The 17,256-nt window shown below is 37.3% G+C and overlaps 1 protein-coding gene across 1 annotated transcript in view; it reads right to left on the bottom strand.

Moving 5' to 3' along the window:
* The window catches only part of LOC139122888 (extracellular matrix organizing protein FRAS1-like), a 120,315-nt gene that overhangs the window by 53,632 nt on the left and 49,427 nt on the right, over nt 1–17,256 (bottom strand). Inside the window, exon 3 of the mRNA XM_070688730.1 lies at nt 1,839–1,946. Within this exon, the coding sequence (XP_070544831.1) occupies nt 1,839–1,946 (108 nt within the window). The remainder of the gene's footprint in view (nt 1–1,838; nt 1,947–17,256) is intronic.

Below are 17,256 nucleotides of genomic sequence, written 5' to 3'. Positions count from 1 at the left end.
GGTTCAACAAGAGTTTACACCATATGTCTGGCTGGTATCATTGTTGGACAGACACGTTTTTATGGTTATGTGTGTGATAGCATAGCAGGCCCCCCCCCCCCCCCCCCCCCCCCCCCCCACACTTAGAAAACCTATGTGGAAAACAGACCTCTTTAAGCTTTTATGGTGAACTAAAATGCTCAAATACCACTTTAAAACAATGTTGCACACATATCAAACGATCATTTTTTACACCTGAATATAGAAAGTTATCAAAAACATGTAGCATACATGTACATGTGAGTTTCTCTGTTATTTTTGTATAAAGTTTGATACAGCTGAGGTAGCTTTTGTTTACATCACTCTAAATGATAACACCGTATGCAAGAGGGGCTGTTGCCATGGTTTGACCAAGTCTTGTCTTTGGTGATAAACTTAGGCCAATCCACTATGACATAGGGTGAGATGCTGACAGTACAGAGTTACTTGGGCAAACCTACTGTCAACGTTTGAGAAGTCCATTGCAGTATTGGTTATAATCTTGGATCACACTGAAAACATGGTCAACATAAAAAAATACATTCAATATTGCTCACAGACAGGACAGTTATACAGAAAGCAAATTGGCATAACTTTCTGTAAGTACTTGAAATACACCCAGTATGCTAATGACATGCTAGCTACCGGAAGAACCTGCAACTCTCAGCATAAAATTCAGCAAGGTTTCATTTATAAATGCACAAGTAGGAACAGCATGGCTTGATTTCATGACATATTTTGGGAAGGTCTTTGTCGACAGAGCAAAAGAGAAATAAAAGCTCTCTTTGGTAGATATACATATATACCAAATATGTGATAAAACAACACTTTGTCATGTGTATTCCTTCATAAATATGCACGGTAACTTTTGAATAACAACAAAATGTCAATCTGTGTAATGTCAGATATTACAGAACAGGAAAAGCGGCAGACATCATAAAGTATGTATTCCATTAGCTTTAATCATTGATGTATTTCCACGTCTCTTTGTTCTGTTTGTGGAATACAATGTATTGTTCTACTCCCCTAATCAAGTTGAAATGCGTAGTGCTCAACTCGTCAAAACAGTGTATGGGTTTAATGTGCATCCAATGTTACTGTTGATGGCTGCATTTCAGACTAATTTCACATATTCACATCTCGCATACTGCACGATGCATAGTCGTTGCAAGACCAGTATTTTTATAGTTCCACATGATACTTTTGGGAGAAAACTAATGAAAGTAATATTTGGCCGTAGGAACAAAAATTATGAAAATATTTTCATATTAAAGCACATGAGCTGCAACTTTTGGCATTATTTTCATTATTTCATATCAACTATAATTAGTTCATAGAAATGTTCTTACTCAGAGATGTTCACTTAAGTATAATTATCCACTGAGTGGGACTGCATTGGGAGGTTTCAGTAAGACAAATAATAAACAGGTGCCGCACCCAAATATGGCTGCCTCCATACAACTACATGATAAACAGCGTAAATGGTGCATGTACACATTTGAATCATTATAAATACAACATGGTGCAACCCACTGAAAGCACGGGAAAGGGATTCACTCCACTATGACAAAAAATCTCTGTTTTACACATAACATGGCAAGATTTTGAAAGTGGCGGGGAATTTAAAACGAACAAAAATCTGTTCAATTTCTTGCCTGTAATGCCACAAGCAAGGCACAGTTCATGACTATATCGTTCAATTTGCAGATTGCAATGAATATCTGAGGAAATTGGAGGTACCTTCAGGGTGGACAAATTTCTCAGAGTTGCAGCTCATGGGCCTTTAAAGCTTTCATCCCTGTACAATCTGATGAGCTTACCTTGTCAAATTGGCAAGAGGGAACTTGGCACTGTATTCTTTCACAAATGGCTACATCGTTTTGACAGCTGCATATGCTACAGGGATCGGTTTGCCAAATTGTACTATTCTGAAATTTCAAAAAAAAGGAAAAGAAGGTCATCAACAAAAGAAATATTTAGAATGTTTGCAAATTTTGAACAACTCACAAGCCACTTAATATAGTTTGTCGCTCATGAAAGTTTGTTAAAATCCTATAATTTGTTGCTCAATAATGTATAGTTATATCCACAATAGAAACTTTTTAACCCTTTGAGTGCCAAAGTCAATTTTTGTCACCTTCATAAAATATAGCTGCAAGCAAAGTAAATTTTTTCAGAGTTTTTACAAAATTTTGATAAAAAACTTTAGCCAATAAAATATGATGTCCTTTTTGTCCAAAATATTCATAAAAATCATAGAATAATTCATAAAATTGGTAAAATGTTGCACTTAAATTTTGGTGAGAAAAATTACAGCACTCAAGGGTTAATTAAAATCAATATTGTGTGATTTCTGCATAGCATCATCATTATGATAACATTTGTATGTAAATGCATAAGTGAGAGTGAGTGACTGAGTGTATGAGTGAGTGTATAATGTGTGTGTGTGTGATTTTGTGTGTATCGATAGATGGATCTATTCATCGATGAATGTATGTTTCTATGGATATATATATTGATGTAAATATGTTTGTATACTACAAGCACATTCATAATCATATACTATTGTATCAATGTTCTCATATGTACATTAATTTGCCAGCAGAGAGGCAACTGATACTTTTCAAACGGTTAAGCATAACTAACTCTCCTTTATGAATTCACTAATTAATGCTGGTAACTTTCAAGAACATTCTTTCAAACGGCACTCACTGCCATGATGTACGTGTTTACACTCAGTTTCAACAGACCCCTCCCGGCTTGGTATAATTTGAAACTGTTTATTTGGGTTTCTCAGCAAAGATCAGCCAAAAATCTGCCTCTTGCACCCGGGAGACTACTGACCAGCAATCCATGACTTAACCTACGGGGCATTTGGTGAAATTTTACCGCTCTGCCTGTGGCACCTACCAGAACAGCATTGTTGCTATTCTGTTCAACAAGAGTATGACTGATGTTTTAGCATGAAGGAAGGAACCCGGAAGCCACTTTTTTCTTTTACAATATTGTGATGGAATAAGGATTTTACTTTAGACCATGGACTAAATGTGTACCTGGAAAACTTTTGCAGCGAAAACATCAATAACTAAACAAACTCATATTTCACAAAATATTCTCAACTTTCAAAAATATTAGGAAATCAAGCGACTCCATTTTCATGGGTGACTGTCTGCGGCTACAGTCTTCTCAAAAATATCAAACAATCTTCACTCACGCATGTCTGGAGACATCACCTGCTGCCAAAAAAAATTGATGTGTCCGAAAGAAAGCGCCTCCTATAATTTATGAAAAAGACCAAATGGCAAATTCTTGGTTTTGACACCTTTGACCATGTAGCAAAATGGACGTTTATTTCAATGTTTACTTGCTGAGGAAACCTGCCCATAAAAACCTTCAAAGTACGCCGTGAAAGATCTAGACAAACTTTGTTTATAGTTCAGGCCAGCTTGCTCAACCAAATGTGCTATACAGATTCAGCTGAGCTTGGAAATGAGAAAATCAGACTCTCCCTTCATGGCTTTATAAACAGTGCATTCTCTGTTACAGATTTGCTGATTTTAATTTGAGGAAGGCCAGTTCTCCTGAATTTTCAATCAAATACCTGATGAAATCAAGGACAGCGCTATACAAAACAGGGTTAATTGCTTTCATGTGAACAAGGAACCTGGTATAAAAATCTTGATGTAGTAAACAGATAGCTGTATAAAAGGCGTTTCTCTGAAACTGTAACCCGCATACGGACCCAGCATGTGGCTTTTTACAGAGTGATCTATCTTTTTACTGGTTCAACAATTTAACCAACAGACTAAATACACCAGTGCACTGAATAAACATCCTCAGATATCCTTTATTCAAGAAAAGGGAGCTGCCAATTTCAACTATTTCTAAAATTCTGCAGTAGACGTGCGGTTCTGGAGCAGAATGTCACACAAGATGCGGCGCTTTATCAAGTTGCCGAACCACCACCAAGTTCTTCGCTCACACAGGATATTGTTCAGTGTAAATCTCACGTCTGCATATTGCAAATACTGATTGACTTGAAAACAGCCAAGCGATACTATTCCAGAGTTCTGTGTATTTGCTATTCCCTGCTGATTGGTATTCAAATATCACTGTTTTCAAAAACAGTTTTCCTGTTGTGGAAACATTCATTTTCAGATACGTAATAAGTCAAATAAATATTCACATGAAACAATGAGTTCTCTAATGACTTTGACCACGTCAATTATATCTATACATTCACTATGACTGGTATTTTCAGTTGGAATGCATATACAATACAAACAATGACCTAGTATTTTTTCGCATCTTTTGATGTTCTTTTCAAATGTGTACTGATACATAAAATATCAATTAAGCACATTAAGGTAATGGGTGTTATCTGATATACTGTTGTCTGACATTGGGCATGAAACAAGGATGTCACACCTACATGTCGATGGCAGCATTATCTGTATTGATTTGAAAAGGAAAGCGTACTTGAAATCTTTCTACTTTTCTCTATTTATAGAGCAGGCAGCATAATAAATTTGGCATATCTGGTTTTGAAATATATTACTATTATCTAAGGCCATACACATTGAGACTATAGACGGCTGGAACTTATCACAGCCTAGTGATTGTCATGTCACTACAGGGATGTAGAAAATAGCCGGCAGCCGGCAAAATCAACCGGCTGATAGCTAAAATTTGCTGGCTGTGAAAATTTAGTTTCAGTAAAAATCAAGACATTTTGCATAAACTTTGTGCAATCACACACCACTTGTAACCGCCTATACTTTTATCTTTGCCATGTGTAACAAAAAATTTTCAACATCCCTACACTATATCTGTTCCATAAAACAAATTTTCTCCATACTTTTCTCCCTGTAGAGTAAGCCAAAAACTAGTAACTATGCCAACACAGTGCATGTTATTCTTTTCAAATGAATTCTAGTTCAGATTAGTTTTCAGTTTTCAACAATAACATTGGGCATTAAACACATTAATTAATGCTGTACTGGCAAGTTGACTGGGGAGAATATTGACATGGATTTTGTATGTAGAACAACAGAAGAAAAAGAATACCGGAAAATGTTCCAAAAGTTAAATTTTTTGAAGGTTGAAACTGTATACTCATATTATGTACAAGAACCATATTTATTTTCTCGCTATTTTTACTCCTTGTGAACTTTGTCACAGTTATTGTCTTCCGTGGCAATTCAAAGTACGCTGTATCTCTGTGGTATGAACTGTTTATACCAACCCACTCTGTCACAGATGGGATTATTAAATATATCAATTTCGTCACGTACTGTATCACACTCCTTTTATAAATATATAGAGGCTAAATCTGACTCAATAACAAGACAGAAAGGAACTTTTATATCAACAGTATTATTAGCTGTGGGGGTGACTGCTACATGATGAGCTTCAAGATGAACTGATGGAGCACCATTCATAATCACTCCTGCTGGAACACAGCGCCCTCTAGAGGAGGACCAATGAAATGTATGACCCTCCTCTTCCACTGTTACACTATGTATGATGTTAAAAGTCAACTCAATGTGTGCAAATACATGTCTTGCAAAATTTGCTTCACTGGTGGGTCATCGCAGTGTGATGTTGAAATAGCTGCAGGCATTTGCTGGTCGGTTGACACTCATTACCGATGTGGTCAGATTGCAACCCAGCTATGAATTTCACAGACTGTTTGTAGACCAAACTAGCTCTGTACAAAACAGAAATCACTCCTTTACAGAGAAGTTACTGAAGTCACTTTGCATTCATTGCCTTTGGGCAAAGACGACACATGTACTCACACGTGGAAGAAGGAAAAGTCAACGGCCTAAAAATTCCTTCAATGCAAGAACGGTTCTCAAAGACCTTGTTTTGACATACTGCCCCCAAACAAAAAAAAATCTAAATAATTAAATTTGTACTGTCTGAATAGCCACTTTGTTTTATTGTAGTAATTTCTTTTTTTGACACAACAGTTTATTTTGAACGAAAAAAAAAGTTCAATGGACAGGAAAAGCGAATTCTCTATTTTTTGACAGCAAAGAACATTTTCAAGTCTGATCTTTGAAAGCAGAGACTAAAATAATTAAGGTTGTCCGACCATGAAGCTGTGCATGCATGCTGAGGGACATTCTGGCTTGGTGAACATTTTTAACATGACAAACACTCATGGTAATTGGCCTCACATCCTACATGCGACAAGCCAACCTTCGATGTTTCAAATATTTGCATCGAATACTTGAACCACACTAACATTTCAAGAGCAAATTCACGGGGGCCCACTCTTCTGCGTCTTTGGTTCCGGATTCCATGACTGACCTTAGAGGAAAATCCTAAAAGATTTATTTCTGATGCACTCCATGTCAAATTTCACTTAATCCAATGAGCCAAACTACCATGGTGATAATTTCTCACGTCTCAACCACCAATTTAAAGATTATGTTGAAATACACACTGCCATGTTGTACAGCATTTTGAGAAAGTGACTTGCAAAGTTTCACTCACCATGTGACAATATCAATATCACACAACCATGGGATACACAGGCAAGTTACTTGCATGTCCTCAGAGCAGGTGATGTTGCCATAAGACAGGAAGTTTATTTACAGTTGTCCTCATAAGGCTACTGTTTTCAAATTTCCTCGATATCATACATCATTAAAAGGAACTCAAGCTGATGGTACGCCTATAAAAAATACTCGGGACTGCTTCATAAATAAATTCACAGAGACAAAACTTCACTGTTGTTAGAATATTTCCAGACACAGGAGAGGCGGAAAATATACCTTTGCATGTGGCAAAATTGATTTGTACAATTACAAGTAATTTTCTTATCAATGCCTCTATCCTTCACTGGTATCTCATGAATTAACAAGCTTCAACCACTAGGGTTTAGTTGATTGCCCTAAAAAGAAAAGCTTGAATCATTTCTTGAGAATTGATGGTCTGTGCTTTGTGTTGATGTTCACTCCTTTGATACAAAACACAGATCTGTGATTCAACAACCTCCAGTCCAACACTGAACAGACACACAGATTAAATTCCCGCACAGTAATCAAAGTTTGTGCCATGGTAAAAGTTCAAATGATTTCTTGAAGCTGGCCATCGGAGACGTCACTCATTTTTCATTTTGCAAAGTTTCACAATATGGCAAAACGGGCAAGGAGCATAAGGTTAATGAAAAGATCTGTATTTGCTTCAGAAGTGCCGAGCTGATGGCCATGGTCCGATGATCAGGTACATGTTAGAATTGCTGATCCGAGAGAACTTTCCCTGAAGGCAGCGGCAATTAGAGCATTCCTCAAAGATGTACATTATGCATGGAGATTTCATAGGCCGTGGTCTCTGAGATGTTTGAAATTAAACAGACCGCGTTAAAATTATCTGCAAAGAGTGCAAAAACTGCCACAGTGGGTAAACAAGGGACGTATGCAACATTGGCATAGACAAATAGGCCAAGTTACGACAGAGTACTATCAGGAATCGTCGTACAGTAAAGCAAAAAAAGTTGTAGACTAGATTCCCATTCTTGCTCGGTCACAAAACTAATGCAGAAAGGTGATTTAGTTAATATTTAAATAATGCAGCTAGATATTTCATATCACAAGACGAGGATCATATCACATTGCAAATTGGGAAGGGATTTTAACAGCTAGAAAAAGTTTTCACCACCACTATCAGTCCCACACACGCATGATTGCCTTGTTTTTTTAAGATGACACCTTGTCTACAGCAGTGACTCTGCAAAAACAATAAATCACCACAAAACTTCACGCAACAATGTCTTCACAGAATGCAGGCCACCAGGCATGAAAACCTGACCAACCATACCATGACATCAAAGTAATCGTATTTCTGAAGTAAACGGGCAGGGCCAAAGTCATGACACTCGTTTAGAGTTTCAAGCCCAAGAATTAAGAGGGTGGGATAGAGTTTTAGAAAAAACACACTTTTTAAAATTTGAGACATGAGCTTGTTCATCCATGACTTCACAAGCAATACTTGGTAAGTAAACCCTCTACTGCTTCCAGAAGACAAGAACAATATGGAAAGGAAGATTGTTTATTACATGTATTAGCTTGCTACAAGTGAATTGAGCTCATACAAATGCGGGTAAAGTTGTAAAAGTTTGAATCTCTTGGCTTATGTCTTGGAGATATTGGTGCCTCCCAACAATGAAAGGCAAAATGACCACCACTCAAAACAAAATTACCACATTCCCTGGAGTTTTCCCACAATGCAAAACAGCCATGCAAGACTCCCATGATTCAACAGTACTACATGATAATCATCAGCTTGCATTACACTGAACACCACTATGTTTACATTGAACCCCTGAGGCCCTGTGTACCATAAATCATCTACAGCTGAAATAATATTACGATTGAATTTATTCTGACCTATGGTAGGTATTGTCTCATACACTAGCTGATCTTGCCTTGTAGGCTCAACATACACATCACTAGTGGTCATGAGATATAGCTATGTTTCAATGATAATGAATCTGTAACAGGTAACTAAAGACACCCTACAAAAGATAGACTGAATGTCACTGTACTTGAACTCTATCCTGACCCTTCCAAAATCAAGCTTTTGGTTGAATCTTATTGTTCTCCATGGCAAGGATGAAACCATGTTTACAAACTGGGGGTGAGAAGGTTATCTCATCTTGCCTGTTTGAGAACTGACAAGTGAAGAAAGTTCTTTGCATGTCTCTTGAAGTGATGATCAAAACATTATTTGGTTTATTTCTATCTCTCTAGAAAATTCTTTAATTTGAAAGCTCCTTGAGAAACATCAAAGCTGTGCTTCAGCAGTTTAGAAAATATTTATCTGCTTTTCTAAACTTCTGGAACACTCTGCCCTCCAAAGTCAATGTCACATCTGACAGCCATTAATGTAACATTGCTTCACATTTGCAGAGTAACCAATACTTGACTATAGCTTTGGTTTCGGTTAGTGCCTGCCGTCATTGGCCAAAAACTCTATGGAAGAGTTAATATGCCTATGGGACGATATCGCCACACATCCTGCACGGCCGTGTGAAACTACATGTGAAACCATGAACAGGAGTAAACTGTTGATGCATGAGGGACACCCTTACACCTATCTGTTTATTTTCATGATCACCGGTGGATATTCATCAGCTTCACTGCTAGAAAAGTATCTCTCCCACCGGGTATGTTGGCCATGTGCTTCATGATTTAATTTCACAGAACAGGCAGGCCTAGTGTATTAAGTTTGAAGCGATATTGTTAAAAAATACAGCAACTCTTTCATTTATCTCTGTTAAGGGAATTTAGGAAAAAACAGGGCTTTACTGGTTTGAAGGCTGTAATATTAGCACTCTGAGATAACTTTGATTGTTCCTAATCCCTGGGTTGCACACTTGGACTGTTGGCAGCCACTTTTGCCATTGTGACCATTGACAGTGAACATTTTGCTGAGCACAACAAGCCTTGTGCTGACAGCACTCACCCTCAAGCCTTCAGCTCTCAGTATTGGGGCAAAAAAGCATATTCCATGGTGACCTAAATTTGGTGTTCATGAAAAGAAGGCATGGGAGACTGCCAACAGACTATCGTACACTATGACAACATCTTGTGGTACTGGGCTCTTATCTTGCTGGTTAAGAGGAAACTATCAATAGACTAGACTTCCTACCGGAAATTGGGTCTGCCAAAACTTGGTGATACATTTACAACATGAACACGTACACCTTTTCAACTGACTTTTTAAGCAAACACAAGTCTTTGCATTGACGCTAAATTTATATTATATAGACCATGAGCTTTTGAGAAAACTCTCTACACTCCGCATCGACATGAAAATTCACTGGTCTTCATCAGAAACTATGCTGGAAAAAATCTCTGTTGGAAAACGAGGGGTCACTTTCATTGATTAGTGTTTTAAACCATGCTGCAGGCGTGGTCCAAACACCACACTATGCCTACAGTAAAGCATACAGATACACACAAGAAAGTGACATCATAGTTTCTGATGTCTTCCAGAAGTACACGCTATCAAGTCAGCTGCTGAAACCTGGTATGTAGAGAGTTTGCACCGGGCATAATTGAGTCTTTGCTGATTTTATTCAAAACAGTTCTTTTCCCTTGAAATAAAACACTAAAAATCTACGCAAATTTGTGCTTTTATGCTGGAATGCCTAACACATTTATCCACATATCAGTTGGAGAGGACACAGAACATGTCTAATTTTTTTATGTCACACAGAGTGATGTATGTATTCCACCTGACTTTTGTTTGCCTTTACTAAATAACAAGGCTTATAAAGTATGAATGAGTAGTGGACAAAGGTCCTATGATGGTGGGGATTTTGAAATTTGCCGGGCAACATCAGAGATGCTATAGAAAATGCCATATGTCACACCTCTAGACCACTACTGGGAACAATTTTATAATACTCTCTTGCTGTCAAGAATGTGACCAGGCAAACACAACTTGCTCTAAACAACAGTGACATATAATCTAGGACTGCAATGTACTCAGGTGAATAAATTGTCATCAGACAGCCATTTGCAGACTATTATCGCAAATTAGCAATTCCCCTGCCTAAAACAAATAATTATTTTGCCAATCTGTATGTCCTTAGCTGTGGGGTCAAATGAGATAATTACCTTAAACAAACAAGCACACAAAAAAGGGGTCATGTGACTCTTTTATCTTATCGCCTTCCTGCCAACATGGCTTCCTGGCACCCACTGCCATGACAACACCTAAGAATGGTCAGTAGAGCTGCCATGTTCATGTTATCTTCATCAACTTTTGACCTTTCTTTGGGTTTCCACACTGCACTTCATGGTTTCAGCTTTTAATAGACCTTAGTACACAACTAGATATGTGACCAGTGTTGAATGCCACGAGAGCCTCTGTATCATCCGACAGTTCATTTTCTGTAAGTTTTGCATTAGTGCCATTGTATAAGCCATCCTATCTGAAATCATTTGAAAAACCTACAGTTTTCTTTGTTAATGGCTGCCTGTATGCATGTCGTTCAATTTTATTGTTGACAACTGAATTTTATTCCGGACTAGAACTCAGTTTATCAACAAGAACATCCTAGTAGGGCTCCTTATATGCCATAACAAAAATTTAATTGCTACTATACAGTTAATTTGGCAATCAAACAGGTTGAACAAAGGCATTATCATTATCTTCAAGATCACAACTGATAGCAGTACTGTATCTTTGTTTATTTTATGTACCTGAGACAAGACAGTCTGCATTCCATTATACACAGAATGTTTCTGTATTCCCCTCATTCAAACAACAATGTCAGAAGTTCAAGAAACGAAGCTTCATGCAATGTGTATTTGGGTTACTTTTTCCTAAACAGGGGGGCACATATGCCTCTGGGATAGATATTTGGACTCTCAAATTTTTATAGATCTTTCTGATCTATCACTTGTTGGGGCTCATGTTAAAGCTCTTGAAGCAAGAAAAATGTTCATCATCTTAGTTTTTTGAAAATCAAAAATCTTTACTTTTTCCCATAGAGTTAACACAGGGATGGCGGCCATTTTGAATTTCACACATTTTTTTCTTGATTTGGTAAGAGACTAGTTGAAAAGTTTAAGCAAAAGTTAAGTCTTCAACTTTCAAGGCGCATACTACGTTACCAGTAAGACAATCATATTACCATTCAAATGCAATCTCCAAAATCTCACATCATTCCTAGTTGCTTGCAGAAATAAATACTCGATAGTGAGGTCAGCCTTGAGACCAAAACAAATTCTCACAATTTGACTAAAAGGCTTTAATCAAGCTTATTTTGTAGTTGAAATGTACTCTTTATACACAATCTTGTAACTGAAAATTTATACTCCACCTCAAGGCTTGTAACTTAGTAGAAAACACGCTGATGCCTCAAGCTATGTCTTGTGTATTACTTTCTTTTGTTGATGCCAATTTCTTCATTTTACAGACAAGCCATTTGATGATAGATGGAAATGCTTTACAAAGAGCCAATTATAAGAAGTAGTTTCTGCCATTGAAAAACAAATGTACAACCCTTTGAAAAAACTTTTTACATAGGCACACCCCATCCTTTACAGTTATATAAACTTTGCATGTTTTCCTTCCACTTGCAAAATATCAAATGGTCATCTGAAGGACCACATGCCACAACTACAAGCTTCAAAAAATTAGTTTTTCAAGATATCAATATATATGCAGAAAATATAGTGATAGCATAGTAGTGTTTTTTAGGATGAAATGTCTTACAAAATTTTGATTGGAAAGTGAAAAGGTTGAGCTGAAAATGCGGCTATGAAAATGCCTGTTTATCAAAAATGAATTAAACAATGCTACAACTATACAGCATATATGATTGGTTGATGCAAACTACTGGTATAGAAATTGGCAGGGTTTGAAATTGTTGTTTAACCTGAAAGCGCTACTCTTCTACAAAATTATTCCATTGGCTGCAGGCTCTGCACAGGTCAGCCAATCAGAAGACAGACTGAAGAAAACCAGAAATGACAAGAGCAGCACACTTGACCTCATTTGGCAATCTTAATTCAACTTGTCGGACAATTATGTTGATATTGCACCTTAAAATTATTAGAAGATCAACACCAAGGGTCAAAGGTCATTGTCAGATTACTAAGTCATGGTGTTGCTGCATCAGAACTAGGTGACTGTGGTTGACCTTGAGCAAAGGTCAATCACTGGTAAGGATCTGCAGAGGCACAATTAAGATAGTTACATCGGGACTGATATATGGATTTGAGGATGGTACAGTTTACATAGCATGTTTTCACAAAAGCTACTAGAACTGTGCAAACTTGAACTTGGCATTACTGTAAACACAACAATAAGTGATCAAGAAACAGTGGCATTCAAATAAATCAAATGACCCATTCTTAATTGTGAATTGCTTCCCTACATGCTAAATTAGTCCATTGTTTCTGATTACAATTCAGCAATTACAGTGGGATTATCACAAAAGTTCACCTTTACAAGCAAGATTACATTGAAAGAGCCTTTCATATGAATGAGAGGCCAACAGGAGTCTCACAACTTCACATCGAGGTAAAACAAAGTAAATGCCAGTCATTTGACATTTCAGATGGGTTATTTTTACAGAAGTGCGTCCGCGACAAAAAAATACCTAGTTGTGATCATTAATTTGCTCATTTCATTTTGATGGTGTTACAGGCAGTTCACAGGTTGATTGCATCAAGATCAACAAAGGTTTAAACTTTGATTTTTTTGAAGGGGAGTGCCAAATTAACCCTCTAAACACGGAAGTTTAAGGTCCATCCCCACTGTTTCCAGTATGTTCAATGAACATCTACAAAGACAAGTAGGGTGACAGGGGCTAACTTCAAGATCTTGGATATCTTCAAACCAGAGAATGGCTGCACGCCAGACTCATAAAATGCCAAATTCTGCCCACTTGATAGGAATCCAGCCCTCTGTGACGTAAGAAACAGCAGTGAAGCCACAGAAGCAAACGAGAAAAGGATGGGGGTTTGTCAGACGGAAGACAGATTCTTTTCATTGTGACAATACACCATTGCACACACAGACACATTAATGGTCATCCCGTCACAGTGTAGTGCACACTCTATCTCACATCAGTGTGTTCACTGAAAGTTGACGCAGCAATTTTGTTCTCAAATCTGATGTTGTCCAGCTTTAACTATCCTCAAACAACAACCACAAAGAAAAAAATGTTTCACATACTGCAAAGATACTGTATACACCATATAAAAAATAGCGCCAATGGCACTTGATCACAACTGGCACATTGTGAAACTACTCTATCTCTGGGTACACCTGTACATGAAATACTGAATGGGTAGGTGCTGCGGGTTTGGAGTTTGTCAGTAAATGCACACAGAAAACAAAGTCCCGAAGTAGCGAATTCCAGCCATTTTCAAACCACACTGTTTGTCAGTGGGGTAAGCAATATTCGCAAAAATCACATTTCCAGGCTAATAGACTATGTTTTACGAAATCACACGTCCTTATTACAAAATAAAACGATCTTTGTCTTTAAATCAATGCGCCAGTTAAAAAAACAGGTCCAGCAGCTAGTTATGTCATCAAGTCTGTAATGTTAAGGGTCATAACAAATGTGAGAAATCTAAAACATTAAATATGTTGTTTTTTATCAATTTTATTACCAAAAGCGCATGAAAATCTCTGATACTTTGAATCAGCCATCCTGCATATTTGTAACATTCATCAAAACCTCATTTCTGTTCCACAACTCATTAAATAGTCCACAATGCAGGATTGGTGTACATTCCAAAACTACATAATATATGAAAGACCCCTAAAATCAATTAGTTAAAAGGGGTTAGAAATTTCCCAAAACTATCTAACGGCTGCTCTGTTTGGCTCCATTTTTCGGAATCGGAACCTTGGAATTAGTCTGAATATCTCTACCAAATATCAATGCAGTCTGTTCAGCAGTAATGACCTATGGTCATTATGTTAAAAAATACCGCCAATGGCGCTTGGACATAATGACCGCCTAGTATTATCGGCATTTATCAACAACCACACTCACTGTGAATTAGACAGACCACGAAGTCAATGAGCAACATATAGCTGACAGACTATTTTCACATTGCGATTTTAAGCTCTTTTCATGAGAAAAGAGACATGTATATGTACATGGAGAAAAAGCAGAAGACATATTTGTAAATTGTTTGTTAAGTGACAATCATATATGCATCTCTTGAAATTTTGTGGTTATAAGGTATAACAGTAGTGTAAGAATAATGAGGTATGAATAAGTTAGTCAAGCTAAGTTGACAGTAATTAAGATTACAAAATTATACACTAAGCTGGGGAAATCTGATTGAAATAAATGTTGAAAAGTAGCAAAGTCATGGTCATCTTTTGTCTAATACCTTGTGTAAGTTCATGAACTTTACATAAATCTTGCTATAGATTTGTTGCTAATGGGCAATAACTGTGTTTCAGATCATTTGAGAGCAATCTATCCATGACAAGTTTAAATTGTAATATACTTCTATTTAAAGGAGAGAAACTTCTCAAATAATTTTTTTCCCTGTAATTTGCTGTGAGAACACATGGACAGATACTCAGGACTCTATGCTGGTGCTACCTTGATAACTAACCTACAACTTGTAACGTCATTGTCTAACCTGTTCACCCCAATTTCCTGTAGACAGGTCCACACTCTCCATTGATAACGACGGGTTTGGGCCATACCATTGTAGTGAAAGACTGTAACATGTGAGGTTGTGGATAATTAATCTCTGGAATGTCAAAGTCTGTATATTGACTCAAGGATGTTTACTTAACAAATGCCTAGGGTCATCTCAAAAGTGAAAATCTAAACTATGAAATATGTTTTTTTAATGCTTTTGATGCCCAAAAGACCATAGAAATCTCTTATACTTCGAATCAGCCATCCTGCATATTTCTAACATTCATCAAAACCTCATTTCTGTTCAACAACTCATAAAACAGTCCACAATGCAGGATTGGTGTACATTCCAAAACTACATATATGAAAGACCCCTAAAATCAATTAGATAAAAAGGGGGGTTAGAAATTTCCCAAAACTATCTAACCGGCGCTCCGTTTGGCTCCATTTTTCAGAATTGGAACCTTGGAACCAGTCTATGTATAGGTATCAAATATCAACGCAGTCCGTTCAGCAGTTTTTGACTTATTGTCGTTTACGGAAATGGACGACATCAAACACCGGTTGAAACCACCTCTATATCACAACTTCCAGTTGTGATAAAAATGAAGCAAATCATGGACATCCTACGTCTTATGAATGTGTATAAATCACTAAAAAGTACTGTTTGATGCAATTTATTTTCAGCATGGGTTAGTGACCTGTGGAGACCGCAATGATCCCTCATACAATTCTGCCACCTCCAGATCCCCAGTCTAACACAATGGCCCTCTTTATTTTCCACTTCCAGGCAAACCTGACAAATTTGCTGGCCAGGAAGCGGAATTTCATGAAGCCTAAGATTAGTGGAATGTAACATTTTCATGTGCTTTTGAGCTATCGTGTACAAAAACTCTAAATCATCATTTTTTGTAACATGTCAACGTATTAAGCTGTAACTTCAGAGAAGTTTTCCAGTATCTTTGTTCTGTTTGTGAAATGCACTTTCTGACTCTGCTCCCAAAGTACCTTAAAATGTCAAGCTTTGAACTTGTCTGTATGGCCTGCATGTGACCAAAAATCCAACATTATTGTTAACATCTCAGAAATATGCGCTAGGATTAGTAGGAGACGCGTCCCTCCATACACCGGTGTGTGGAGGGGCTGTGGTCTGGATGTACACAATGGTCTGTGTTAGCAAGGGTAACAGTTTGTATTTCAACATCATTCACTCAACTGAAGAAGAAAATGAACTTGTCTGAAACAAAAGTAATGAAGACATTATCAGACATTGAAAGCTATTGTAGCTCTGAATTCTAAAACATGGAGGCATGTGTCTGTGGTAAAACTTATTTTTGATATTTGGTTATCCGTGACGGTATAAACACAGGCTTTTCATTTTTTTATTATCTTTGTTTCTAGGCTTGTACCATCTTTATGGCTATAACACAGAAAGAGAAATCTATCCCTAAATGAAGACATCACAACAAGTAAAACAGTGTATATTTGATCACTGTCACCTTGTTTTAGGGAAAAATATGGTAAGTTGAGGATTGAAATCAAAAACATTCTTGCATATTTTGACTTTTATCAATCTCACCAAAACCCTACAAAAATGTCCACTAGTTGACACAAACTGATAACATTATCAAAACATTTTTTTTTGAACACACTTCTTTCATAAGTTCTTGCTAATTGACTTTTGTTTCTGAAATATACCATACAATACCGGTAGCTTAAAATGTTGCAATGCCATGGCCTAGGGGAAGAGGACATGAAAAATATCGGACAATCCTATCAGCGCCTTTCGGACGTTACAGTGTACCCAATCAGATGCAGCGGCCACACGCCTTGAAGGTGTAGTGTGTCAAGTTCTCACAAAGTATTCACACGGTTGTCTCTGTTTCCTATCACTACATCTGCTGTGTGTTTCCATTAGACCATTTACACAAAGTCAAAAGCTATTTGTTTTCGTTTGGACGCACTTGAGGCATTGTCCACCAAACATCACGTTTCATGCTCTTAAAGTCCATTGTGAGATAGTCTCATAGTTTGGTTGCAAAATAATCTGATCCGTGCATAAACTGTGATGGAAGAAAGTCATAATA

The sequence above is a fragment of the Ptychodera flava genome, chromosome 22 (assembly GCF_041260155.1).
Source record: "Ptychodera flava strain L36383 chromosome 22, AS_Pfla_20210202, whole genome shotgun sequence".
In the NCBI taxonomy this organism is placed as follows: domain Eukaryota; kingdom Metazoa; phylum Hemichordata; class Enteropneusta; family Ptychoderidae; genus Ptychodera; species Ptychodera flava.
This window is presented reverse-complemented; position numbering and strand designations above follow the sequence as displayed.